The sequence below is a fragment of the Colletotrichum paranaense genome, assembly GCF_030867605.1.
Source record: "Colletotrichum paranaense strain IMI 384185 chromosome Unknown Scaffold_9.1, whole genome shotgun sequence".
NCBI classification, from domain to species: Eukaryota; Fungi; Ascomycota; class Sordariomycetes; order Glomerellales; family Glomerellaceae; genus Colletotrichum; species Colletotrichum paranaense.
This window is the reverse complement of record NW_026848967.1, coordinates 2468151-2492116: the sequence shown is the minus strand read 5'-3', so window position 1 is coordinate 2492116 and position 23966 is coordinate 2468151. Positions and strand designations below refer to the sequence as shown.

Here is a 23966-nt window from a genome sequence, read left to right as displayed (position 1 = left end):
CTCACTCTCGGTTCTGCATCCCTGGGATCCCCTACCATCCGTCGGAGAACATGTTACACTGTCCATCAGAACCGCCTTGCTTCATGTGACATCTTTTCAGACAGCCTTACTCGACATATGCATGTCTTCCCTGGCCCTACCCATGAAGCATACCGAGGTGGTACTCCCTATGTATACTACCTACGCATACTCAGCGCAGTTGGGGAAGCCAGAACACGCCATCTCACTGGTGCGCATATTTGCTTTCATTTCTACGTCGGCGAAAAGGTGCTTCGGAACTCTCAAGACACCGCAACCGGCGCCGACTCATGACCTCATGACCCCCCAGTCTTGTTGTACTCCGTACGGCCCGCGCCTCGTAGCCGGCTTCCACCCGGCTCCGACTGGCACCTCCCGGTCTGTGACATCTGGTGATAACATGTTTTGAACTGCCGTAACCTATGATAATAGGTCATGTAAAAAAGCCTATGCCTTTGAAATTCCTCTTCAACACTTGAGATAGACAGTAAGTATGGTTCAACGTAAGACTTTCTTTGGGCTGAAAGGAAGGTCTTTTCGATTGTGCCACGTTGTACAGTATCACACGACGGAATTCAAATGCAAGCAGACTGGCAAAATAACGATGGCCTGATGAGATTCTCTCATTGTGTTTTCGTCTGTATACATAGGTTCGAGTCTGAATAAGACTTAGTCAGCATCCAAGGGTTCATTCTTATACGCAGGACTGAATGCTTTCCATAGGTAAGCTTCGATAAATAGGTCATGCTTTTCAAATGACATGAGAATTTTCGAGTGTGAGTTTAGCGGCATTCAGGTCACTGAGTAGGATAGTAATCTACAATAATCGCATTGGGAGATGAAATACAGCTAATATCCAGTCCCTCCATCTCATCATCAGAGTGAGATATGTTCTCATCACGCCGAGTGACTCTTCGATGACAGGCAGCGGGGGTTGCCGGCCGACCACAGCGCTGACCCCACCCTAACTTTGACAGTCGCGGGGAGCTGTGGCGCTAGCTTCCAAGAACATCAGCTAAAGAAAGACCCCGCCACTTTTGTCAATTTCATCATCATCATTCTCAAATCTGAATTGCTGCGAAAGCTTCACAACTACACCCTTTCCCTTGCCCTAACAACTTCCACCACGATCCGAAAAGCCGATTCTGTCTCGACATAGATACACTTAGAAAGAGACGCCAAACTCTCAACATGTCTCTGGCGCAGCTCTCCCGCCTGCTGCCCCTCCCTGAGGACGAGCTAAAGCAGATGCTCGACTACGCAAACACGCTGTCGAAATCCGAAGCCGCAAACCACTTCAACGACTTACTGGGCGACTCACCACAGGCCGTCGAGTTCATTTCCTCCTTCAATTCACGACGACAAGAGAAAAAGACCCCAGCCCCAGCGCCGCCATCCAGTTTGACCAGCTCAAGTGCCCCGGAGCCTGCTCCAAAGACGTCACGGGGACCCAAGAAGAAGAAGGCAAACATACACACACCGGCCGCAAGACAAATCGAGGCTGCACCTCCCCCAGGAGCAAGCTACAATAAGAAGTCACAGGAGGACGAGTGGTATGGAGGGAAGAAGCCAGCTCCGGCGGCGGAGAGCAGCGGCAGCAACAGCATCAGCACCGCCTTCCCGCAACTTGGGGCCCCGTCGTCGGGTTCTAAGCAACCACCAAAGAGTGCTACCCCTCCTCCGCAGCAGCAAAGAACGGCCGGAGGCTACCTGATATCCGATGTCAAGGCGAAGCCCAAGTCGAACCCTGTATCACGATCCTCTACCCCCAAGCCTACGACGAAACCTACAAAGATATCGATTGCCGGAGGTACGCCAATGGCAGGTGCATCCACGGCCCTCAACGATTTAGACGCGGCTATTAGATCTTTAGAGCTGACGACGAACCCGACAATGGGTGATGATCCGAAAGCAAGGAGGTGCAACTGCGTTGCTACACGGCACCCGCTGCAGACGGCGGCACCCAACTGCCAGTCGTGTGGCAAGGTCATTTGCGTCAAGGAGGGCCTGGGGCCATGCACATTCTGTGGCACGCCTCTGCTGTCGTCGGAGGACGTACAAGGCATGATCAGGGAGCTCAAGGCCGAGCGAGGAAAGGAGCGCATGGCTGCGGACAGAGATGCTCATAAGCGGGCCGAGGTCAGCAAGAAGCCGGCGCCATTTAGCCAGAACAAGATGTCCGAGGCGGAGGTCAAGGCCAAGGAGCACCGGGACAAGCTATTGAACTTCCAGGCGCAGAACGCGCGGCGAACGACGGTCAGAGACGAGGCGGCAGACTTTGATGTCAGCGGAGCCATGGCCGGCAGCGGAGGCAACATCTGGTCGACGCCCGAGGAGCGGGCCAAGGAGCTCAAGAGGCAGCAGAAGATCCTCCGCGAGATTGAGTGGAACGCAAAGCCCGAGTACGAGAAGCGGCGGCAGGTGGTCAGCATTGACGTGGTGGGTGGCAAGGTAGTCAGGAAGATGGCGGCTGTGGAGCGGCCGACGACGCCGGACGAAGAGGATATTGTTATGGACGAAGTTGAAGACGAGAACTACAGCCTCACCAGTCAACGACAGGGTGGACAGGGCGGTGTTGGCGGCGGTGGAGCCTTTAGTCAGAACCCTTTGCTGGGAGGGCTGATCAAACCGGTGTGGGATGCCAAGGGAAAGGGAGCGCAGCTGGAGGGCCGCAAGGACAGAAAGACGCAGTGGAGGAGGGTACAGGATGACTTTGGCGACAACGAAGCGGTGATCTTGGATGGCGGGGCGCATGGATACTCGGCGACGGGTGACGAGCCAGCGTGTGGTTGAGTTCACGGTTCAATGACTTGTCGTGGATTGGAGTGGAGAGTACGGGAGTATTAGAGGACCCTCAACAAGTGGTCAACTGGATGATTGGGTTAGAGTCTCTTACAGATGAGACATGAAGACATGAGTAAGCATTTCTCGGGGAGTTGATGGATTTGGACAATGCATTGTGTAGCGGTGACGGAGATACGCTCGAGTGTTTGCATGTAAGGCATGATTGGGGGCATCTTATATGAGACTTAGACTACGGATACCTACCTTGCTAAATCTACCTTATTCAGAGATGGAGATGGGTATGCTCGGTTCACATTTGGGCTTGGGCAGCAATACTTCAGCTTTAGGGGTATCCGTTCAGTGATCCAATCACAGACAAAGAAGAGGCCTGGAACAGCAGGTCGGTCTTTGATGAAGAGCAAACATTGTATACGGATAGAGGGCAGATATTCAGGGAAGTGTGGTAGTGAGGTACTGGGATGGGGAGGGATGGGAAGGGACGGGAGGCGGTGGTGGTGTGGTGATGATGGTGGAAGATACTTCGGTACAACATCATGTGACTTCGTGTCTTTGACCTGCTGAGTCAGGCCGAGCGGGAAACTGGGCGTGTCGCAGTTGCTCGATTTTTGCCGCCACCACTGTCCACGTCGCCTCGGTCGGGGTGTTTCTCTTGATCTGGCAGGCGCGGGCATCGACTCGCCCCGTGTACCTGCCTACCTTACCTTCCGTTACTGACTGGCCAAATTCTGACATGAGTTTCCATTGCATCACACTTTCAGTTTTCTCGTCTTCATCATCTTCAATTTTCTATTTTCTCTGTAGACCCTATTTGCATCCTCTTGCGTGACCACCGAACTGGGGTCCCCGTCTGTTTAGCGAAAGGAACCCCAAGAGCGTTAGGTCAGGACGACTGGGAGGGGGGAATTCGCCATTGTTACAGTGGAGAAGCCGCTGCAAGACACAGCCGAGAGACACTGGAGTTTCTCCCCCAAGGGCCAGAACAACGATAACAAGAGTCAACAATCCACGGAAACACACACGCCCACGCCCACACACACACACACACATCAGACGAGACACACCTGGGCAGAAAAAAAAAACATACGGGGACTTTCATTGTAAAAGAGAACAACCGACGGGAAGGTAAGCCAGGTGGGCGAAAATAACGCGACGCAGACCGCGTAAACCGCCCTTTTCCTCCTCCACCCCAGTCATCGCTCCTCCAGGCTCCCCGTTCCGTCTTCCATCCCCCCGCCCGTCCATCAATTCCCCCCAGCTAATTACCTATCGTCTAACTACCGTCTTACTCTTAGGTGCCCGCAACCGTTAGCAAATGCCTCGACAGCGGACAGCACCGCCTGTGTGACCTGCCTAGTGTTGTCCGCGTACCTCACCTATCTATGCAACTGGACCACAGCCCACCACCACCACCACCACACTCAACTGCACCGCACTGTTCCTCTACCACACCGCACACCCGATCCTCGTCGCAACCCTCACCCGTCACCTCGGTCACTCCTACACCTCCGACCACCAAATCTCTCTCTCCTGTCCCCTCGCCGGCCCCGTCACCGTATATCGTCCTGATCAGTGTTTGAATACACTCTCCAACATAGTCGGTCCCTGCGTCCGTCTGCCGCTCGAACCCTCCGTCACCACACTTCAGTCCGGCGCATCACCAATCTGTCCGCCCATGGACTCTGCCTCCATCCCGCCCCGGCTGGGCCATATACACGAATCCGACCGACAATACCTCAAAATACACTCGCCCGCGGCCCTGCAAGACACGGGATTGCTCCCGAATAAAGCCGCTCGTCGTGCTCTGCAGCCTTTGGCCCGACCCCAGCCCGTCGCCTCCCCAGACGCGCTCCCCAACGACAAAGCCGCATCTTCCTTGGGCGACGCGACTGCGAATCACCACCACAATCTCCATAGCCACGCCCACGCTCACCTTCACTCACAAGGCCAACAACCCCAGCCCAGCTACCAGCAGCCTTCACAACCCTTTTCAGCGTCAAATCAACTTCCTCGCATAGCCGATCACCATCCTCCCAAAATCGCCTCAATCGCTGCATCCTCCGCACCTTCTCGGGTTAATCCATCCGCCCACCAGCGACCGCTCCCCTCTGACTCGCAGACCTCGAGCCTGTCCGCCGAACCCGCCAACGTCTTCACGCCGCCCGCCAGTCAGGGTGACATGCCGGGAGGAAGCCTCAACGGCCACGATTCTAGCCAAGAGTCACAATTACTTCAATTATCACATATTGCCGCCGCCCAGGACAAGCTGGCCGAGGACAATGTAATGGCAACGGCCCGGAAGCGAATGGCCGACGGTGCTCTCAAGGAAAACACCTCTCCAGTTCGGATGGGCCACTCGAGGAACACGAGCACCGTCAGCATGGCCTCTACTACAGCCAGCAGTATCGGTGATGTAAGTCGGCACGCGACACTAAAACAAAGATAGCATGGCTGATCCAGAATGTATAGTGGTCCAGCGACCTCAAGACGCGCCTCTCGTACGCAATGCTCAAGGTCAATCACGGCTGGCAATCACACTCCATTGATGAAGTCGAATCCATGGCGTCCCAGGCCGCCTCGCCCACCTCAAGCCATTCCACCTTGCACGGCCGCCAAGAGCTGTCTGCAAGTCCTCGCGCCAATATGGCTCGTTATCAACCCGTGAGCGCCGCCACCACCGCAAGTTCTGGTCCCAGCCCTGCAACCTACGAGTCCTTCTGGAAGGAGGGCCAAAGATCCACGCATACCTCTGCCTCACCTCCCGCACCTGTTCAGCATCAAAACGTTCCTACACTTGCACCGCCTGCTCCGATTCAGCCGTCAAGGCCAATCGGGGGCCATAACCCGCGCCGAAATTCAAACCCTCGCTACACTCCGACTCTTCTCTCCCACTCACACAGCGCGTCACCGCATACCCCTTCTCAACCGAACAACAACGCGACGCCAAATCAGAGGTTAGGCCGGACTCCACTCATCGACCCGATTCTCTTCTCACCTCATCAAAACGTTAGAGAGCAGGATGCCATCGAATCACTACTCTTCATGAGCAGCCCCGGAAACTCGGCCAACATGAAGCACAACTACTCGTCGTCGGCGGCCTCGAACTTGCCTGGTCGCCATGCTCTGCCAAGCTCACAACCCCGGAAAAGTCTGCCCTCGCAACGGCCCCTGCCGCAAAAGCGTGTGGGTTTTGAAAAGAGCCCTGGAGGTATGACGGCAGTGAGCGATATGGACATTGACATGGACTCACCTCAATCACGAGGGCCGATGAGGAGGCGAATCAACGGAAGTGCCAGCTTCTCCGGAGGAACCATTGGCAGCACTCTTCGTCCTCAACTGTCATTACCAGCGGCCCTTGGCAGCACCTCACGACCACGGCCTCGCTTAGCGGACGCAGACATTGAGCGGATGATTGATCAAGCAGCGCAAGCGGGCGACAGCTCTGACGACGATGACGGCGAAATTCAGATTCCAGGGAGAAATCGGCCAGAAGGGGCCGTAGGAGTATGAGTGCCGTGTTTTGTCCTGTTTTCTTTCGAATTTCTTCGCATGGATGATCACCCGGGGGATCTGCATTGCTTTTATTTGGATTGCATATACACACGTGTTTTGGCGCCGGAAGAACCGAGGTTGCAAGGTTCCCGGGCGAAACGCGACGATGATGACGACTTTCTTTTTTGCTTTCTTTGGGACACATATATACACCTGCTCATTGGATACTGTTCGCCCGAGGTCGGGTTCTCAGTATTACACGGGCATTTAGTTGACTGTTTTTGCCCGTCTTCTATACCAGGGAGGGGGCTTCATTCGGGGAGCATAAGGGGGCCTTGCACCTCTGACGGAGTTTTGAATCTTGGAGTTTCTCTTTTCAGGATGTTATATGCATTGCATGGCTAAGGCCGCGAGTAGCATCACACACGCATAGGATAGTGACCCTTTGGTCACCGTGCAAAATGAAAGCAAATTATGAATTTGTACAAGTCTGAATTTACACGCGTCGTGAGACGCTTAAAGGTATCTGAGTAGGCCAGCAAGGCCATCGATATCGGTTTCCCTGAATATTCCCATGTCAAAACGTCCACCTCTTACTTCTCTCTAATGCAGTAGCCGTGCAGGTATATAGTAGACAGTAACATCATTACGAGTAAAGCCACCCCGAAAAACGCCAGTCGTATCCAAATAGTCATCAATCCATCCGAGTCTCTCTACCAGCCTCCGTGGTGGCCATGATGTCCGTGGTGACCGTGGTGACCACCCCCGTGATGAGGAGGCCCGCCGTGGTGTCCATGCTTCTCACGTCCCATCAACGAACCGACCAGACCGCCGAAGCCACCGGAAGAGTGGTGGCTTCCGCCGTGGTGCGGGGGACCATGGTGCGGCGGACCGTAGTGGTGGCCTCCGTAGGGTGGCGGGGGAGGTCCGCCGTGGTGGTGGTGATGACCTCCGTAGTGATGGGGAGGCGGGGGCGGAGGAGGCGGCGGGTGGTGGTGTCCGTGATGCCTGTGGTGTCCATGACTGTGGCTGCTGGAGTGATGACTTGCACTCAACCTGTGCTCCAGCTTATTCGCGACCACCGCGCCGCCCAGAGCACCCGCCACGGCGCCGAGTTTCCCGCCGAGGAACTTCTTTCCTGCGTACCCTCCTGCCGCGCCGCCGCCGATAGTGGAGACGAGGCCGCGTTCGCCTTCTTGGCCTGTGCCGAGTTGGGCGTCGTAGCCTGGTGGACCGGAGGATCGGGAGCGGTGGTGGGAGGAGGAGCCCGGGAGGCCGAGAGAGGAGAAGGAGGAGTGAGGGCGTTCTGAGTTTGCGGAGCGGGGGCGGTAGCCTGCGCTATCTATGAGGGGGCCCGCGGAGAGGTGGCGGGAGGAGGAGCCGCCTCCTGGGGTGTGGGTGTTTTGGCGGGTGCCGCCGTAGTAGTCTTGTGCTGACATTTGTGGGTGCTGCTTAGTTGTGTTTGGTGATGATGTTGTGGTGTGTGTAAGTGGTTTTGTATTCGCTTCTCGAGGTTTGAGTGTAAGTGGCGAGTTTGTTGATGAACAAGATAGTAATGAAGGCAAATGGGAATGGGAACTGGGGAACACCAGCCTTAAGTAAACCGGTCGTCTGAACAGGTTCACAGGGGAACCAGTCCAAGCTGGGGGGTGAGTGATCAAGGCATGACTGTGACTTGGAGAGAATCCTAAGCTTCGCGACGAGGATGGATCCCGGGAGCGGCGCAAGGTCGCGCTGGGGCGGAGTTTTCGGGCTTGGGGTGGTGGTAGGGAATTGCGTAAGGCGGCGGCCCCTCTTTTTGGTGTCACTTCACATTCACAGAGGTACACACTACACACTGGCTCCCGCGTCCATCCCTTCACGGACACTCCACATGGTCGCCGGGGCTCAGCGCCCAATGGTTTGATATTACACGTAATTCACGATGGGCAGGTCATTCTTCTCCGCGGGGGATGGTTCGACACGCGTTTGATGTGTTCGTGCCTTGGCTGTATCGTCTGGCGGCGCTAGTGGGCGAGACAGATGGTCATTATGCCGAGTCTTTGGATACCGTCACGGGATTCTCATGGAATGTACTTCTGCACCACGTTCTGCAGAGATGTAACTCTGTATGGAGTTTGAGGGATGGGGTATGTCTGTGTGGGACGGAGCGTCTGATGTGAGAGAAGAAGGTATGCTCGTCATTGTTTGCCCTGAACATTATGCCTGGTGCCTCGACCTTACTCTCAGTCTGTTTATTCGGATATACAGGTACAGACGGGAGGAGACGCAAGGTAGCGTTCCATCTGCAAACACACCTTAATTTTTGCTTATTCGCGGATTGTGGATTACCGGACCTGCAGACGGCAGATTGCGAATGCACGGCAGATTCCCACAAGGCGCATGCTAAGAATATCGAATCAGTGCTGGGCGAAGTCGGCGGGGGAGATGCGAGATTGCCGGCTGGGGTGCGACAGGGTGCGAGGCAGCGTCAATAGTCGATAGGGCAGACTTTTGGCGAGGACTCAGAGTGAATGTGAGTACTGAAAATAAGGACTGAGGACTGAACGTGAGCCTGAGAGTGAGAGTGAAAGTGAGAGTGCAAAGTAAAGGTGAGTGAGTTCGGGGGAGGCGGTGCGCTAGGCCCCACCAGGTGGTTCCACTTTCTCTTTCGGGATGGACCATGTCACCCTCCGTCCCGTGCTTCGGGTCTTCGGCGTTAGGGGTCCCAGTCGGCGAGTCCGGAGAGCCACCGCGATTGCGTCCTCACCTTTACTATCGTCAACCACCGCCTCTCTCTCTCTCTCTACACTCTATAGAATACATTTCACAACAGTCGTCTTCATCAATAACGTCATTCTGAGGCTCCGTGAGGCTTCAAGTACCTCCGCAATCGGTCTCGTCATCTTCTACGGTTCACCTCCGCTGCACCCTCGGCTACACTCGCATCTTGACTTGAGATTATCCCCAGGCACAAAACTTACGTGGGAATAACCTTCATCCCAGCTCAGCCTCACAGACACCTCAGACCGCGCCCACTGCCTCGCAGACGTAAATCAGCCCCGAGTCACTTTAGTTTTGGAAACCTTCAGATCACATCATGTTTTGAATGCAATACCTTATTATTTCCGGTCCTCGCGCTTCTTCACGGCTTTAACAACTTCACACTATAAGTCTCTGTAGACTGGCCGTACTCTACCCAGCAGCCAAGACGGCAGACACGGCTCCACGGCAGCAAGGTTCGCCCGTTCGTCGCCGACTCATGAGAAGCATGAGCCCAGTAACATCCTAATCTGCCCAGATTGAGGCCCACCCCGCTATCTTCTAGAACATGTCGAAACATTTTCTAGGTTCTTGAAAAGATGCCCGAGCCTCACTCGCGGCGCGCTGGAGCTTGGAGCAGGGATGGGACTCTAAAGTCTGAACCCGCGCCACAGTCCACATCGGCATCTCGGAGACTCCGCCCACATTCCCGAACGCGAGACGGCGAGAGCCCACTGCCGTGGCGGAACCACGACCGCTCCGCCGCATGTTCGCTTCCGCCAAGCCACTATTCCCGTGTCACCCGGCCCGACGTGGATTGAACTGCGCCTAGTATGTCAGTGGACTTGGAACCTCATTACGCCTCACGTGAACATCCCGCCGGCCGGGCCTCAATTCAAGGTACTGGAGTTTTTGTTGCAACATTATCGTCTCATTGCATCAATCAATATGCTATGGACGTACACGGAATCTAGGACACGACCAGGCTTCCCTCCAACGCCAGGTTTCTGCTCGACGCTCCAACCTTGACGGTAAACGTACCCGCCGGCACAACCCAGTTCTGGCTTGCGACATCCCAATAGCTCAGGTCTTTCCTCCTCAGGTTGAACGTCGCTACTGCTGATTCGCCCTCGCCGAGCCTCAACTTCTCGAATCCGCGGAGCTGCTTCGGCGGAGACAGGGGCGCGCCGGCCGGGAGGGTAAGGTACAACTGCGCGATCTCGGCGCCGGCGATGGATCCCGTGTTCTTGATGGTCGCCGTTACGGTGGCAACGACCTCAAAGAGATCGGCGCGGCCACCGGGGACCACCTGGCCGACGGCCGGGCCGGATGTAGCTGTGGATGTGACGCTGATGTCCGAGTAGGTAAAGTTGGTGTATGCTGCATATTCCATTAGCATGGCTCTCAAGTGAAGCATCGACCCTCCCCTAGAGCACAAAAGACTTACACAATCCGTAACCAAACTCGTACCGCGGCTCAATGCCAGCCCGGTCAAAGTGGCGATAGTCGATAAAGATGCCCTCGGCAAAGTTATCCTCGAGCGTCTTGGACACCGCAGTGCCGTAGTCGGCGACGCTCTTGCCAATCGTATACGGCAGCTTTCCGTTGGGGTTTGTCGTGCCCCAGAGGATATCAACCAGCGCATTGCCAGTCTCCTGCGACCCGAGCCCAGCCCATACAATGGCCTTGACGCCGGGCTGCGCGAGGATCGTCTCGAGAATGATGGGCCCGACACTGTGCACCACGACCACGACATTATCGTTGACTGCCGCCGCGGCCTTGACGAGCTCGTTGCCGTTGTGCCACGGGTCCAGCGTGTTGCGGTCGCCAATGTTGCCGTCGACGGTGATGTAGCCCTCGCCCGAGTCCGACGTGATGAAGACAAACGCCGCGTCGGCGCCGGCGGCCGCGGTAGCGCCCTGCTGCGCGTCGTCGGTGCTGCTGGCGGATACCTCTGTGCCGTCCTGCTGCGCGCGCTCCCGGATCGCGTCGAGGGGGGCGACGAGGTAGGGGTAGTCTACCGTTCCGGAGCCCCATCCCATGCCGAGGGTGCCGTTGTTGCAGCTGCGGTCGTAGCAGGCGTTGATGCCGGCCGGGTTATTCACGGTCGAGGACCCGATGACGGCGATCTTCTTGGGCGCCTTGAGCGGGAGGATGGCGCCGTCGTTCTTGAGCAGCACGATGCCGTCCCGCGCCGTGGCGCGCACGTTGTCTTTGTGCGTGCCCTGGACGTTGGCCGCGAGGTTGACGGGCGGGTACTCGCCCTGGTCCTGGCCGAGGAGGTACCATGCCGCGAGGATGCGGCGGACTTTATCCTCGATCGTGGTCAGCGAGACGGTGCCGTTCTCCACGACCGTCTTGAGCTGCGGGCCCCACCACACGGAGCTGGGATCGTTGTTGTAGTTGGCGCCCGGCATCATCATGTCCAGCCCGGCCTCGGCGCCGCTGACGGTGCTCGTGGTGGCGTACCAATCCGTCATGACGTACCCTGGGAAACCCAGCTCTTCCTTGAGTAGCTTGGTCATGACGGCGTCGTTTTCGCAGGCCCAGGTGCCGTTGATTTTGTTGTAGGAGCACATTACCGAGGCGACGTTGGCGTGGACGGCCTCGGCAAAGGGCCAGAGGTAGAGCTCGTGCATTTCCCTGTCGCCGACGTTGCTGCTGATCGTCTCGCGGTTGAGTTCTTGCTCGTTGACAATGTAGTGTTTTGCCGTTGCTTGGACGCCAGAAGACTGCATGCCTTCGATAGTCTCTCTGGTTGCGATGCCCATGAGGTACGGATCCGGGCCGAAGCCCTCCCAGTTTCTACCGGCGTTTGGTGTCTATTCAGATTCAGTGGTCAGCCACATTCTTTTGAATCGCAAGTACGGGGCCCCAGAACCTACTTTACCCAAAGCACCACACGCAGGGCCAAGCATAACATGGACACCAACGCCCTTCGCCTCAGCAGCCTTGAACGCGCCCCTCTGCCGAATTAAATCGACGTCCCACGTTGCGGCCGCCTGGATACCGGGCACAAAGGCCGTCACGCTGCTGGCGTAGCGGACGCCGAGAGGCCCGTCCTGGAGACAGAGCGAGGGGTAGTTGATGGAGGACGCGGGCGAGGTGTTACCGACACAGAGGCCCTTGCCCCAGCCGATACCCGAGACGATACCAATCTTCTCGTCGAGAGAGAGCTTGGCGATGGCGGCTTCGGCTTTGGCGTAGGCTGCGTTCCATTCCGGGGTGCGGACGGGGCTGCCACCTCCCGTGGAGTTTTGCGCGCTGGCGAGGCAAGCCGCTGCGGCCAGGAATGCGATCTTGGGGAGATGCATTTTGATAAAGGAACGTTCAGGTCTGTGGGACGGATGGTGAGAGAAGCGCAGATGTGTGCGGCCGGGGGTCTTCGCCTTTATACGTCCCCGGAGGCCTGAAGCTCATGAGCCTCTTGGGAGCTTTCCTCCCCGCTTGAGGGGCAGTGACGATCCACACCGTTCAGTAAACCAGAGGTGTCTGGCCAAGCTGCCGAGGACATGGAGAAGAGGAGAGAGGTCGTCATTCCTGCAGGGTCAATCTGCGTGAATTGGGCTCGGTATGTCCCTGTGATCTCATGTCCCGCGACAAGGACATGTATGGTTCCGTGGCCCAGTGGTTGGCATAGTATAAATTGCCAATTGGCCCCCTTCATGTCTTGGCCCTGTGCGTCTACATTAAGGGGGCAACTTTAGAGTTGAGCCGTTCTCCATACTTTTGAGTCGGCATGTTCGGTAGTAGTATCCAGCGGCTTGGTATTGATCATCCTTTCACAAGATCCATGGTCGGTGATTATTATTCAGTATAGGTAGTAATCGTTGACCACATGTTTTGTGCGTTCATCCCATAAAAGTAACCATGGATATGTGCCGCTAGAGAACTGTGGCCAAATCGCGGCGGCTGCTCCCCTCCGGTTTGGAGAAATGGGAGAAGATCGTCCCGGAACAAAACGTCGGACTGCGTTGGTCTCTCAGGTGACATTGACATTGCCGTAGGGTTACATTTGATCTCTTGGAAGCCGGGGCATGAGGCGATGTACATGATGGGCACATGAAAATGAGGGGAAAACCTCAACTGATCCACGTCTTTTCAGTCTCGTTCAAAAGTATTCCCGCGAATGGACACCCGTTCACAGGACGTCGGGCCGTCTGCCGCAAGACCCAATTGCAATAGAGCGGTTATTTGCTATTGTTCTGAATTGCCGTACACCATTAATGATTATTCGCTCGGAGGCGAGTCCGGGCCATAGCCGGTTGAATGTCGTGGCCCCTGAACGCAATTAAATGACGTTGTGAATCTTAACTTATTAAATGCCGGCCCGCTTACAACCCCGCGTTGGGATGGCCGCTCGGCGGTCGCTTTTTGGAGAACCCGGGGGAAAGGGAACGGCGGTGGTCGGAAATTTGAAGCTCCCCTCATTTTTTTCGCCCCTTCCTGACAATGAAAAAGGATGAACTCTTCCGCGTACTCATGTTGGCATCTCTGACGCAATGCCAATGGTGTGTCGACTGCTTCGTAGCGAAGTGCCTCATCCAGGCCCTGTTGTGTTACGCTTATGATGTTGTGAAAACTTGGCTGGTAGTTACACACAAGCTGGGCTGCATGCAATAGAGAACGAAATATACTTCAGGTTAACGAGAAACGCGCAACTGATTGAGTCCAATTCGGAGAAGTTCTCCCAGACTCCCAGGTGTCTGCACCGGGAACGCAAAGACGAACACCAGCTTTTAAGGTTGTGCGCATGCTCGGCCAAGGACTGCTAGTAGTGTCTGAAATGCCACTCTCAAGCACATAATCATTTGGACCTTACACAGTAGAGCAAAGAGGAGAAGATGAAGTCAATCGAATAGGAGTTCTTCCATGAAACAACTGCCAGTAAACCTAGTTTACTGCCCCTGAACCATGTGTCGACAGTGATGAGTTAATTGTGCATTAACTTTTGGGGATGAACATGGATGGGTGACGCACCAAAAGCAATGAGCCAAACGGTGCTCAAGGACCAAATTGAGTAAACAGTGACACTCAATCCCGACCAAATGCGCAGAAATTGTCCCCAAAGAGTGAAGACTGGATGGAGAATGCAAGAAAATGGCAAAAGGTATGTGAAGATGCGGCCAGTGTGGATTGAACACACGACCTTCAGATTAAGTGATTGAAGTTAACTTCAGTCTGACGCTCTCCCAACTGAGCTATGTCCGCCACGATCTTCGATGATGCTTCCACCTCTTTATTGTACTAAGTATGTAGCGCGCCAGCCCCCAAGCGACAAAGTTGAACCTCCCGTTTCGCTGATGTTGAAGAAATCGCGGAAGATTCTTGCAATAAGAGGTCTCAATCGCCATTCAATTCAGCAAGATGACCAACTCAAACAACCAAAGAGTTGCAAGTTGCTCTGTCACCTCTGTAGCCAATTCGAGTCATATAGGCGCCCCACCGCTTAGTGACACGCTCGCGGAAACGATCACTAGGATAATGTTGTTGAGAGTCATAACTTTATTAGAATTTTCTGCGGTAAAGATAGAACTAGGTTGCACGGATAGTCTCAACAGATCCGGATTCTTTACGAGTTCCCGATAATCTAAAAGTGCTCGACCCAAAGAGCATCTGATCCGCCGACTATCGGGTGGTTTCGTACTTCAACCGCCATGCCTCCGTGTTCGTAGGACAATTGAGCCCGCCGGAATCTGACATGCTTGTCAACATGTAGTTTCAAGATGCACGAGAGGATCGTGATCCTGCACATGTTACAAATCAACTCACCACCAGGAACGGCAAACCTGCCATCCGCTCATCCCAAGCCTCGAGAAATAAAGGTGACTCAGCCAAACAATCTTCGGTTAGACTCGGTCGGCGCACGATAGCTCGCAGTCGTTCCGCCCTTCACTACGCTTTAAATTCCGCTAGACCCGTCCTCTGTACATAGTCCGCGCCCTGCGAACAACATGCAGGAGTATCAAGCGGGTGCTCCAGCGGGTCACCTGCGGGCTAACACTCCGATGGGCCCATGCTCCGGGATGCGGAGGTGGACGCGGCTCGGCTTCCGCTCTTGTTTGGACTTAATCTTTTGTCTTGCATGGGGTTGATAGATAAACCATCAACCATTTGTGAGTCAATGGCATCTTGAGGTACGACTCACATTCGAGAGCAATATTGGTATAAATCACATTGAATAGGACATTGTTAAAAAGTCAATTGATTCAGAACATCTTCATCTTTGCTCAATTCGTTCTCATTCATTGAGAGGCTTATCATTGGAAAACTTTCGGCATCGCATTACCGATACATCATCACCGACAATACCATCTCCACTCCCCATCCAGAACCTCATTCATCATGGGTGAGCTCGCGGACGAAACAAGCAAGCTCCAACTCGGCTCCGTACCGTTTGGCAAGCAGATGTTGAAAGAATTTCTCCATGACCCAGCTTATCACAACATGAACAATGGTATGGCATCCCCAACTCAACCACATTTCATTTCCCGTTCACTAACATAATAAACAGGCTCATTCGGTACTATCCCACGCCACATCCAAAAAGTCCTCCGTTCCTACCAAGACGAAACCGAGGCCCGCCCAGACCCCTTCATCCGCTGGACCTATCACGACCACCTCCGCGAATCCCGCAAAGCCGTAGCAGACATCATAAAGACCCCGCTCGACAGCACAGTCTTCGTCCCCAACGCCACGACGGGCGTCAACACGGTCCTCCGCAACCTGTCCTGGGAGGCCGACGGCCTCGACGAGATCCTCTACTTCTCCACAATCTACGGCGGCTGTGCAAAGACGATCGACTACATCGTCGACACCCGCTACGGCCGCGTCTCGGAGCGCAGCATCCCGTTGACGTACCCGATGGAAGATGCCGACGTCGTAGCCCTCTTCCGCTCCGTCGTCGCACAATCCCGCGCCGAGGGCAAACGCCCCAAGATCTGCCTCTTCGACGTCGTCACCAGCTTGCCGGGAATCTGCTTTCCCTGGGTCGCCATGACGGCCGCCTGCCGCGAGTTGGGGGTAATGAGCCTCGTCGACGGCGCGCAGGGGATCGGGATGGTGCACCTCGACGTCGCGGCCGCCGACCCGGACTTCTTCGTGTCCAACTGCCACAAGTGGCTGCACGTCCCGCGCGGGTGCGCCGTCTTCTACGTGCCGGAGCGGAACCAGCACCTCGTGGCGTCGACGGTGCCGACGTCGCACGGGTATGTGCCGCGGTCCGGGCAGGTTCGGTACAACCCGCTGCCGAAGAGCAAGGACTCGCAGTTTGTGACGAATTTCGGATTCAACGGGACGTTTGATAACAGCCCGAACATGTGTGTCAAACACTCGATTGAGTGGCGTAAGAGCCTTGGTGGAGAGGATCAGATTCTCGATTACCTCCAGACACTGGCCAAGAACGGCGGCAAGAAGATTGCTGCGATCCTCGGGACGTTTATTCTGGACAACAAGACGGAGACGTTGACAAAGTGCGCCATGATCAACGTTGCGTTGCCGATGGTGAGCGGTCCTGATGCGGAGTCTGTCTCGGTGGGTTCTGATGGCACGGTCACCGTTCCCGAGACGGAATCTGCAGCTGTGGGCGCCTGGCTTGTATCCAAGTTGATGGGTGAATACCAGACTTTCCTGCCTATTTACAGGCACGATGGTCGTTGGTGGGTCAGGGTGAGTGCGCAGATTTTCCTCGACGAGTCCGACTTTGAGTGGACCGGCAACATGTTGAAGAGTCTGTGTGAGCGCGTGGGCAAACAAGAGTACAAGACGGAGGAAAGCAAGTAGAGTGAAGAGACGCGGGGACGTTGAAGGAAAAAAATGTTTTTATATCACAATGCCATTCATTTACTATGCCGGCTAGAGAGCTCAGAGGATATCTAAGCTAGAATGAGGTTCACCATGTAATCCTGCAAAACATCCCTCAGGGGAATATAAGACAAAAAAAAGATCTCTCTGTAGTCGATCGTCTCAGAAGACGCCCATGACCATGGCGATTAACACGGCTTGGAGGACGACCATTAACCCTCCCTTGGCAGCCGTCAACCTCTCACTACCGGACGTCGAGCCGGCGTTGTTGTTCATGTTGTTCTCCCTGGACATCAAAAAAAGTGAATCCTAATGCCAAAAGAAGTAAAGTGTATTCACACGTGTGTCAATGCTTACGCCGCTGCGCCAGCGCCAGTCGCGGGTGCTGCCGCCTGTTGGCTGTTGACGACGTGCTCGGCCATGCCGAGGGACATGTTTCCACCGTTGAAGGCAACGAATTGCGACTTGAACATGATGTCTCCGTAGATCTGAAGCTTGGAGGTGGTTGCCTGGAGGCCACCGAAGCAGGCTGGATGGTGTTAGTTGATGTTTGGAAAGGGCAATGGTGCAATGTGTAACTTACTCTGAGCGTCAACCTGGGCAAAGTTGATGTCGGCACCCTTGACACGGGCCATGTAGACACCGCCGATATCCATCATGAGATCGGGAAGCTGGGCGTTGCAGGGGAAGGTGATGCCGCCGACCTGCTGGTCCTGCTTGGCACCCTGGACCTGCTGGTAGTAGGCCTGGACCATGGGAGGGTTGGCGAGGATGAGGGTGGTACCGGTGTCGGCAATGGCCTGAGCACCGGCGGTGCCCTGCTGGACCTGACCGCCGGCGACCTGGAACTTTTCACTGCTGAACTGCCAGAAACCGCTGGTGGTGTTGACGGGGATCCAGGCCATCTGGCCGGTGAACTTGGAGCTGTCGATGCGGCCAAACTCGTAGGCGCCGACAGTCTTCTTGCGGAGATCGGCAGTGAAGACGGGCTCGGCAAGACTGGGCATGACGTTGTCGAAGAAGGTCTTCTGGGCCGTAGGCTTGACGGTGTTCAGCTTGGAGAAAGCAAGACCGAGAAGACCGTTGTTGGCGGTGTCCTGGACGAACTGCTGGGAGACAGCGGTGGCCATCTCGACTGCCTGCTCCTGAACGACGGCGCCACCAATGTCGACGACGTCGGTTCCGACGACACCCTGAGCTCCGGAGCCATCACCGTAGCGGATGGAGAACTGCTGTCCGGAGAGCATCTTGGCGTTCGTGCTCTTGGTAGGGTCGTACAGCTGGTGACCGGTCTGGGACGTGGCGTCGAGCATGGAGGTGAAGACCCACAGATCGGAAGAACCACTGTCAAAGTCGACGTTGACAGTCTGGCCACCAATCTTGATGGGCGAAACGTACTCGACGTCGTTGCGGATCGGGGTGGCGGTGACGAGACCGGTTCCGGGTTGTCCAGCGGCGGCGGTCTGGTTCGTGGCGCCAGCGGCGAGAGACTTGAAGCCCTCGGCCTTGACGGGCTCGGGACTGGGGTTCTGGGCCGCCATGGCGTCCATGGCATCCTGCAGGCCCTGCGGGATGGGCATGCTGTACTTGCGGTACGCCTTGATCAGCTGTCTCGGACCATTGTGACCGGCGAAGTTGTCGTTGGGCACTCTGGGGACGAGGAAGTGTCCTCGCTTTTGGATATTAGCGCGCTTCTCGACCGGGGAGGCATCGGCAAAGGTCGACAGGAGGCCGTAAAGGACCAGCGACCGCAATGAAGTTGACTCCATGTTGATTGTGATGTAAAAAGGACGTCCGTCACCAGGTAGACAACTCTATGAACAGAGAGGATATAAAAACAGGCCACACCAGGCGGCTCTTTTGCTTGTTAATGAAAAGGACGAGGAGCTGTCACCAGGGAGCCCTCAAAAGTGTAAAATGGAGAATTAAACAAGAGTCGTCGTGAATGAACGGAACTGGTGACGGGGGCGGAAGAAAGGAACAGAGGATGACCAAGAAGAGAAGAGTAACCCAGGTCGGAAAAGAAAAAGAAGAAGGTGGTGGACAAGGCCGGGTTAATGTTCAAAGTAGGAAAGTCAAGAGATGGCGACTGGCCCGGCTCAGAGAGCGAGGATTATACATGTTGCAAAAATGGGACGACGACGTCGTGCGCTTGTTGCTTGGAGGCTCCAGGCGAGCCAAGTCTCAAGTTGTGATGCCCTGGTCACAGATTGTCCCGCTCAGCAAGGGGGCGTGCGCGTCCATGTCAAGCCGGGCCAACCCTGTGATGGACGGATCTGGCGTCGAACCGGTCGAACCACTGCAGAGGTTCTGATTGAGAGCGAAGGCGAGGAGGAGAAGGAGGGCGAAGCCTGAAGGAGGAGGACCAGGGGAGGGTGTGTGCGCTTCCGCCTGGGATCGGGGTTCCCTCCCGTCAGTCAGGACCCAAGACATGAGTTGCGGCAACGAGGTGGATCTGGTAGCATGTTTGGAATTCTGCGAATACGTCGAGGAGAAGATCGGTCACAAGCAGGGGAGTCCCCTTACCCCACAGTCGACAAGGCCGTGATCCAGAGCAGGGATATCGGTCGATCGGTGCCGGGAGGCTAGCGCAGGGGAGGGGGGAGGGGGGCAAGGGGAAGGGGGAATGCTGAGCTGTGGGTGGGTGTGGACGTGGATGGTGTGCATCTGTCTCTGCGTGGCGGCTCTGACCTTTCCCATGCTCACTTTCTGTTCGCAACTATGCAGAAGCCCGTTGAGGTAGGTCTGAGTGAGAGCCAAGAAATATCGTGCTTCGGATGTAAAGTCTCATGAGCCATGGAAACTGGCGAGCCGTTGATCTGAGGTCTCAATTAGCTTATTTCAACCCATTTAAGCGTGGTTGATTTGGCAGGTTGACAATGCGATGTGATCCCGGTCCCTCTCTCTAATCACAATAGACAAGCAGTAGCAACACCACCACCATCTCAGTCTGGTATAGCATATGTACGTTTGGCGCCCGGCAGCGAAGAGAAAAGCAGAGACGGTAAGACGGAGGGCGCTGTCAGATCTCCCCTAGCGCCGACACTCTTTCTCTGCCACAACTTACAAGGCTTAAGTGCCGTAGGCTACTGCAAGAGAGACACAAGCTCGCCGCAGCCAAGCGTATGCTGATCGTCGGGCGATGTTCTCGGGACCAGCTAGCCGGGCCGTTGCATTTAGACCAGTCCTGGTGCAGATGGCCAGACAAGTTGTTCGTCACCCCCTTCTCCACTGGACGGCGATGGTGAGCCGAACTTGGTTCCGTTGGTCCAGAAGTCTAGGTCAAGTAAGCGTGGCTAAGCATTTAGACGACGTAGCAGGTAGATGTGGTGGCCCACGCATGTTCCCCACAGGCCTTATTCCAATTATCAAGTTGGATGCTGGATGCTGGATGCCGGCAAGCTGTCGAGTTGGGGCGGCTTCTCATCAGACAAAACACTGACAAAGAGGATGGCGGATATCCGACGATGGGTCAGAGAAAGAGCAGTAAAGTCAAGCAGCCAGCCTCAGGCGAGGACTGAGTAGGGTATGGACCGGATGCTGCTGCTGCTGCTGCTATTCTTGGCCTCAAGCGTCAAACGGGTAACCCTTCCACGCCCTCGAGAACGAACCGGGTGTCTAGCCCTACCTAGTCGGTTGGAAACGAAAGGCAAAAAACCAGAGAGTGAGTTTTCTTTGACCGACAGGAAGAAAACAGCATCATCCCCTCTTGGTAATTCAACATCAAGGGGGGAGGGGTTTCTCTCGCAGGGGAGGGGGGATCGAGCGCGGGAGAGCGGCGAAGGATGGGCGAGCGAGCATTCGACGGTGCATTCGAAAGAGAAAGGGAGAGGACAGTATCCCGGGTGAATCTCGTCATTGGAACCCTCTGGTAAGTCAGCGTTCGCAGTTGTTTCCGCTTGGCGTTTCAGCGATCCCCATGGTTGCTCTCCCGTCGCTAGCTAAGCCTCGCGGCGCTTGGCGCAGTAGCGATGTGTCTGCAATGTGACTGCTGGGCAAAGCAAGACTTTTTGCCAAGGGCGATCTGGTCCACGGCCTCCATGGCCTCCATGTTGCAGCCTGCTTAGCGAGCTAAGCTTTGAGATGTTGCGGAAGAGGGATACCGAACATAATTAGGTCGAGGGCCTCTTCCCTATCGGATGAAGGAGAAACAAGTGCCATTGCTGAAGCCAAAACTGTCATTGTTTGCGGACCTCGGACACGCCCCGGGGATAGGCAGGCACAGGCACAGGCACAGGCACAGTCGCTGTCAGACCGTCAGGTAGACGATAGTCCGCATTTCTTAGTCTATCGTTCTCGCGTGTGAGTGTGGTACCTAGACAGACAGCTGACTGACGGAGCCGCCTCCCGCCGCATAGCTTGGAACGAGCTCCTGTTCGACTAGGCCTCATCTCCCTTGATTGGATTCTAGTTTCTTTCTGACCATGGTCTCTGCGAAGAAACAACCCCTTGGCCTTGCGATGACTTAGTTCAGGAGAAGGCGGTTTGGGGTTTGGGATCTTTGAAAACGCCGGCGAAAAGACAGGGCAACATCGGCAAGGTCGCTGACGTATCCACGGGTAAACGGCGCGGTCAACATCGTTTCTGACCAACGCGTAGTCCGGGTTGGAGTCAGCGAAGAGAGACAACGGAGACAACGAGGCCCAATCGGTCGATGGTGGCCAGAGTTGTCCAGGCCAGACCAAGTTTCTCTCGGCGGCTGTTGATGCTGGCTGGCAAGCTGTAGCCATGTTGCCAGCCAGGCAAGGAGGCTGCAAGAGACTCTCGAGAGAAGATAACGAATGATGATGGGTGGACTCGGAGAAGCCCCAGTGCCCCCCAACCCCCTCCCCTCTCTCGAGTCTCAACTTCTCGTGAAGGCTCCCTCATTCTCCTGGGGGTCCTCGTGGATGGACGTTGAGTCCAGTCTTTCTGTCGAGTGAGTGGACAGGCTGACAGGGCCTGAAACGGTCCACTGAAGATTCTGAGACAGAGTTGTGCGGCGGGATCCCAGCAGTAAAACTCCGAGCGGCCAAATGTTCCGAGCGGCCCATGTGCCCCGGGCGTAGCGAGGGGTCCATATACTGTCGGGTAGGTAGCGTCAAGTAGTATAGCGCTTGACGCAAGGTTGCAAGGTACGGGTACGCTACTTCGTACGTGCAGCAGCAGGTGTAAGTACTCGCAGCGTATCATTTGGCATGTTATTGTTAGTGTGGCGGCGAGCCGGTGAGAGCTCTCAATGTCGACGTCCATCCATCCTCCACCACCACCACACCATCCCAAAGGGCAACAAGGACATGGCTTGAGCTGGAGGCCTTATGAGAGAGTAAGTCGACCTTAGTGGCTCCTGAAAAGGCGAGGTGTCGGTGTCGCAGAACATGAGGCCTCGTTGCACGATTTGCAATACTGTTTGTCCCGTAGAGAAACGAATGTGACGGCCTTGCTGGCGCTGAGCATCAAGTCATACCCGTAGATCCGTTTCCACTTCATGTTTTGCGACGACGGCTGACGCACTTCGCCTCGAATATTCGACGTTGCAGCCAGGCAGATCACCGCATCGTATTCCTCAGGGACCTTACCAGATGGACCCCGAGACCGAAGTGTGAAGAGGCGAGAGAAAGCTCTGGAGGGATGGGATCTATCCATCCCGGTAGCATATCACGTGCATCCATCCTATAAAGACATTTGCTATGCGCTGAGTGTGCACAATTCGTGGAAGTGGCATGACGACCATAGGGCAAGACAGGCAAACTTGAACTTGGGCTCGAAGCTAGGCCGTTCAATTTGCGAGAAAACGGGACCCTGCCCTGCGGCCACTACAAAGATGAGATCAACTATAATCGGTCTGCTGCCGTGAGTCGAGAGTGGACTGCACCCTAATGCCCATCATCTGAACCGGCGCAGGGCCACGGGAGACATGGAAGAAAGTTGTCATGTCGGAGGAAGCAACTCTAAAAGCCAACCTAAAAACCGGTTGGATAAATGTAGTCTCCGTAGATACGTTGAACTAGGAAAGGTTGCCTTTTTTGCTCGGGTTTAGGCTCGGCGTAAAGATGGTTTGACGATAGTTAATGAACATGGGCGTGCAGTGCGGTGGTTGCGAGAGTAAATTGCCCGGTCTGAATGCGTACGGCTCAATTGGCAATCTCTGCATTGATTGCTGCCATCAACGTCGAAAAGTCTACGAGACGGGCGACTCGGACACCGTCCTTGGCGACTTGGCAAGGTGAGTAACTTTGAGGGTAGTGTAATCACCGGTATATAGAGGTGGCAGAGTCGGGTGGTTCAGAGTCAGCCAGAGTCAGCAACTCGCAGTACACACGGGTTGTTAGCTATTGTCCGGGGCCACCACATCCGCTTACACCATCTTTCGTGTTCGGGAGTACCGCAGTAGCAATGATGGGTGCGCCCATTGCAGCCCGAGGATCTAGAGGTCATTGTCTGAAGAAGGGAGGAGCATGTGAGGCGGAGATGATAATAAAGATTTTGAGATGTGTTGGTGTTCGATGTGATGACGGCACGCTCGCGATGAGGTCAGAGCCTTGGTTGAGGAGTCGAACAAGCCTGAACCAACGAGTCGGAAATCTAATTTCAAGGTACTTTACAGACCATCTCGGGGATTGCGATCCATTTCGATACACTGGTCAGGGGAGCGTAGGCATAAGAAAGCTTGATCTTGCATATGTTGGCTAAATAAAGTGGGAGGGAGTGAAGAAACGGGCTTGCAGGACCGCCCACGTTAAGGCGCAAAGTATGTCTGAATAGAGCTTTTGGGAGGGGGGGAAACAAACGTACTGCGTAAAGAACAGACACGGCGACTCCATTAGACAAGCTTGGAGGATCGATTACCTGCGAAGATATCTTGGTGTTTCTGCCAAGCCGGATGATGGCCGTGGCGGTGGTGGAGGCTTGCCGTTTGAACTGGGGAAGATGAGCAGAGAACAAGTTTCTGCCTTATAGACAAGGCTGGAGGAGAGGAAAGCAACGCTACGCCAAGATGGGCAGAATGACTAAGCGCAAGCTAACCTGGGGTGCCAGATTGGGAAGACGCATGCCCCCACGTGATCTGATATGGTCCGTGCAGAAGCTGAGGTGGAGGCTAAAGTCCGGCTGGCACGGGAACGGAAGAT

General features: G+C 55.3%; 12 protein-coding genes across 12 annotated transcripts; 6 read left to right on the top strand and 6 right to left on the bottom strand.

Annotated features, from left to right (window-relative positions):
* Positions 1–121: 121 nt before the first annotated feature.
* Positions 122–427, top strand: CPAR01_11628 (uncharacterized protein; the record flags this gene model as incomplete). Its single annotated transcript, XM_060495887.1, has 2 exons — positions 122–229; positions 260–427. The coding sequence occupies 2 exons, from the start codon at positions 122–124 to the stop codon at positions 425–427; spliced, it is 276 nt and encodes a 91-aa protein (XP_060346235.1).
* Positions 428–1209: 782 nt separating this feature from the next.
* CPAR01_11627 (uncharacterized protein) lies at positions 1210–2811 on the top strand (the record flags this gene model as incomplete). Its single annotated transcript, XM_060495886.1, has 1 exon — positions 1210–2811. One exon carries the CDS (start codon positions 1210–1212, stop codon positions 2809–2811), a length of 1602 nt encoding a protein of 533 aa, XP_060346234.1.
* Positions 2812–4495: 1684 nt separating this feature from the next.
* CPAR01_11626 (uncharacterized protein) lies at positions 4496–6330 on the top strand (the record flags this gene model as incomplete). The annotated part of the gene is made up of 2 exons (XM_060495885.1): positions 4496–5233; positions 5290–6330. 2 exons carry the CDS (start codon positions 4496–4498, stop codon positions 6328–6330), a joined length of 1779 nt encoding a protein of 592 aa, XP_060346233.1.
* Positions 6331–7025: 695 nt separating this feature from the next.
* On the bottom strand, positions 7026–7751 carry CPAR01_11625 (uncharacterized protein; the record flags this gene model as incomplete). The annotated part of the gene is made up of 1 exon (XM_060495884.1): positions 7026–7751. One exon carries the CDS (start codon positions 7749–7751, stop codon positions 7026–7028), a length of 726 nt encoding a protein of 241 aa, XP_060346232.1.
* Positions 7752–9653: 1902 nt separating this feature from the next.
* On the top strand, positions 9654–9875 carry CPAR01_11624 (uncharacterized protein; the record flags this gene model as incomplete). Its single annotated transcript, XM_060495883.1, has 1 exon — positions 9654–9875. One exon carries the CDS (start codon positions 9654–9656, stop codon positions 9873–9875), a length of 222 nt encoding a protein of 73 aa, XP_060346231.1.
* Positions 9876–10024: 149 nt separating this feature from the next.
* CPAR01_11623 (glycosyl hydrolase family 3 N terminal domain-containing protein) lies at positions 10025–12368 on the bottom strand (the record flags this gene model as incomplete). The annotated part of the gene is made up of 3 exons (XM_060495882.1): positions 10025–10434; positions 10502–11876; positions 11940–12368. 3 exons carry the CDS (start codon positions 12366–12368, stop codon positions 10025–10027), a joined length of 2214 nt encoding a protein of 737 aa, XP_060346230.1.
* A 3031-nt stretch (positions 12369–15399) lies between these two features.
* CPAR01_11622 (uncharacterized protein) lies at positions 15400–16836 on the top strand (the record flags this gene model as incomplete). Its single annotated transcript, XM_060495881.1, has 2 exons — positions 15400–15511; positions 15569–16836. 2 exons carry the CDS (start codon positions 15400–15402, stop codon positions 16834–16836), a joined length of 1380 nt encoding a protein of 459 aa, XP_060346229.1.
* Positions 16837–17019: 183 nt separating this feature from the next.
* Positions 17020–18626, bottom strand: CPAR01_11621 (eukaryotic aspartyl protease; the record flags this gene model as incomplete). Its single annotated transcript, XM_060495880.1, has 3 exons — positions 17020–17143; positions 17215–17386; positions 17441–18626. 3 exons carry the CDS (start codon positions 18624–18626, stop codon positions 17020–17022), a joined length of 1482 nt encoding a protein of 493 aa, XP_060346228.1.
* Positions 18627–19041: 415 nt separating this feature from the next.
* On the bottom strand, positions 19042–19557 carry CPAR01_11620 (uncharacterized protein; the record flags this gene model as incomplete). The annotated part of the gene is made up of 2 exons (XM_060495879.1): positions 19042–19332; positions 19384–19557. The coding sequence occupies 2 exons, from the start codon at positions 19555–19557 to the stop codon at positions 19042–19044; spliced, it is 465 nt and encodes a 154-aa protein (XP_060346227.1).
* An 837-nt stretch (positions 19558–20394) lies between these two features.
* Positions 20395–20706, top strand: CPAR01_11619 (uncharacterized protein; the record flags this gene model as incomplete). Its single annotated transcript, XM_060495878.1, has 1 exon — positions 20395–20706. The coding sequence occupies one exon, from the start codon at positions 20395–20397 to the stop codon at positions 20704–20706; it is 312 nt and encodes a 103-aa protein (XP_060346226.1).
* Positions 20707–21322: 616 nt separating this feature from the next.
* CPAR01_11618 (uncharacterized protein) lies at positions 21323–21890 on the bottom strand (the record flags this gene model as incomplete). Its single annotated transcript, XM_060495877.1, has 3 exons — positions 21323–21577; positions 21615–21692; positions 21732–21890. The coding sequence occupies 3 exons, from the start codon at positions 21888–21890 to the stop codon at positions 21323–21325; spliced, it is 492 nt and encodes a 163-aa protein (XP_060346225.1).
* A 283-nt stretch (positions 21891–22173) lies between these two features.
* On the bottom strand, positions 22174–22326 carry CPAR01_11617 (uncharacterized protein; the record flags this gene model as incomplete). The annotated part of the gene is made up of 1 exon (XM_060495876.1): positions 22174–22326. The coding sequence occupies one exon, from the start codon at positions 22324–22326 to the stop codon at positions 22174–22176; it is 153 nt and encodes a 50-aa protein (XP_060346224.1).
* Between the last annotated feature and the right edge of the window lie 1640 nt (positions 22327–23966).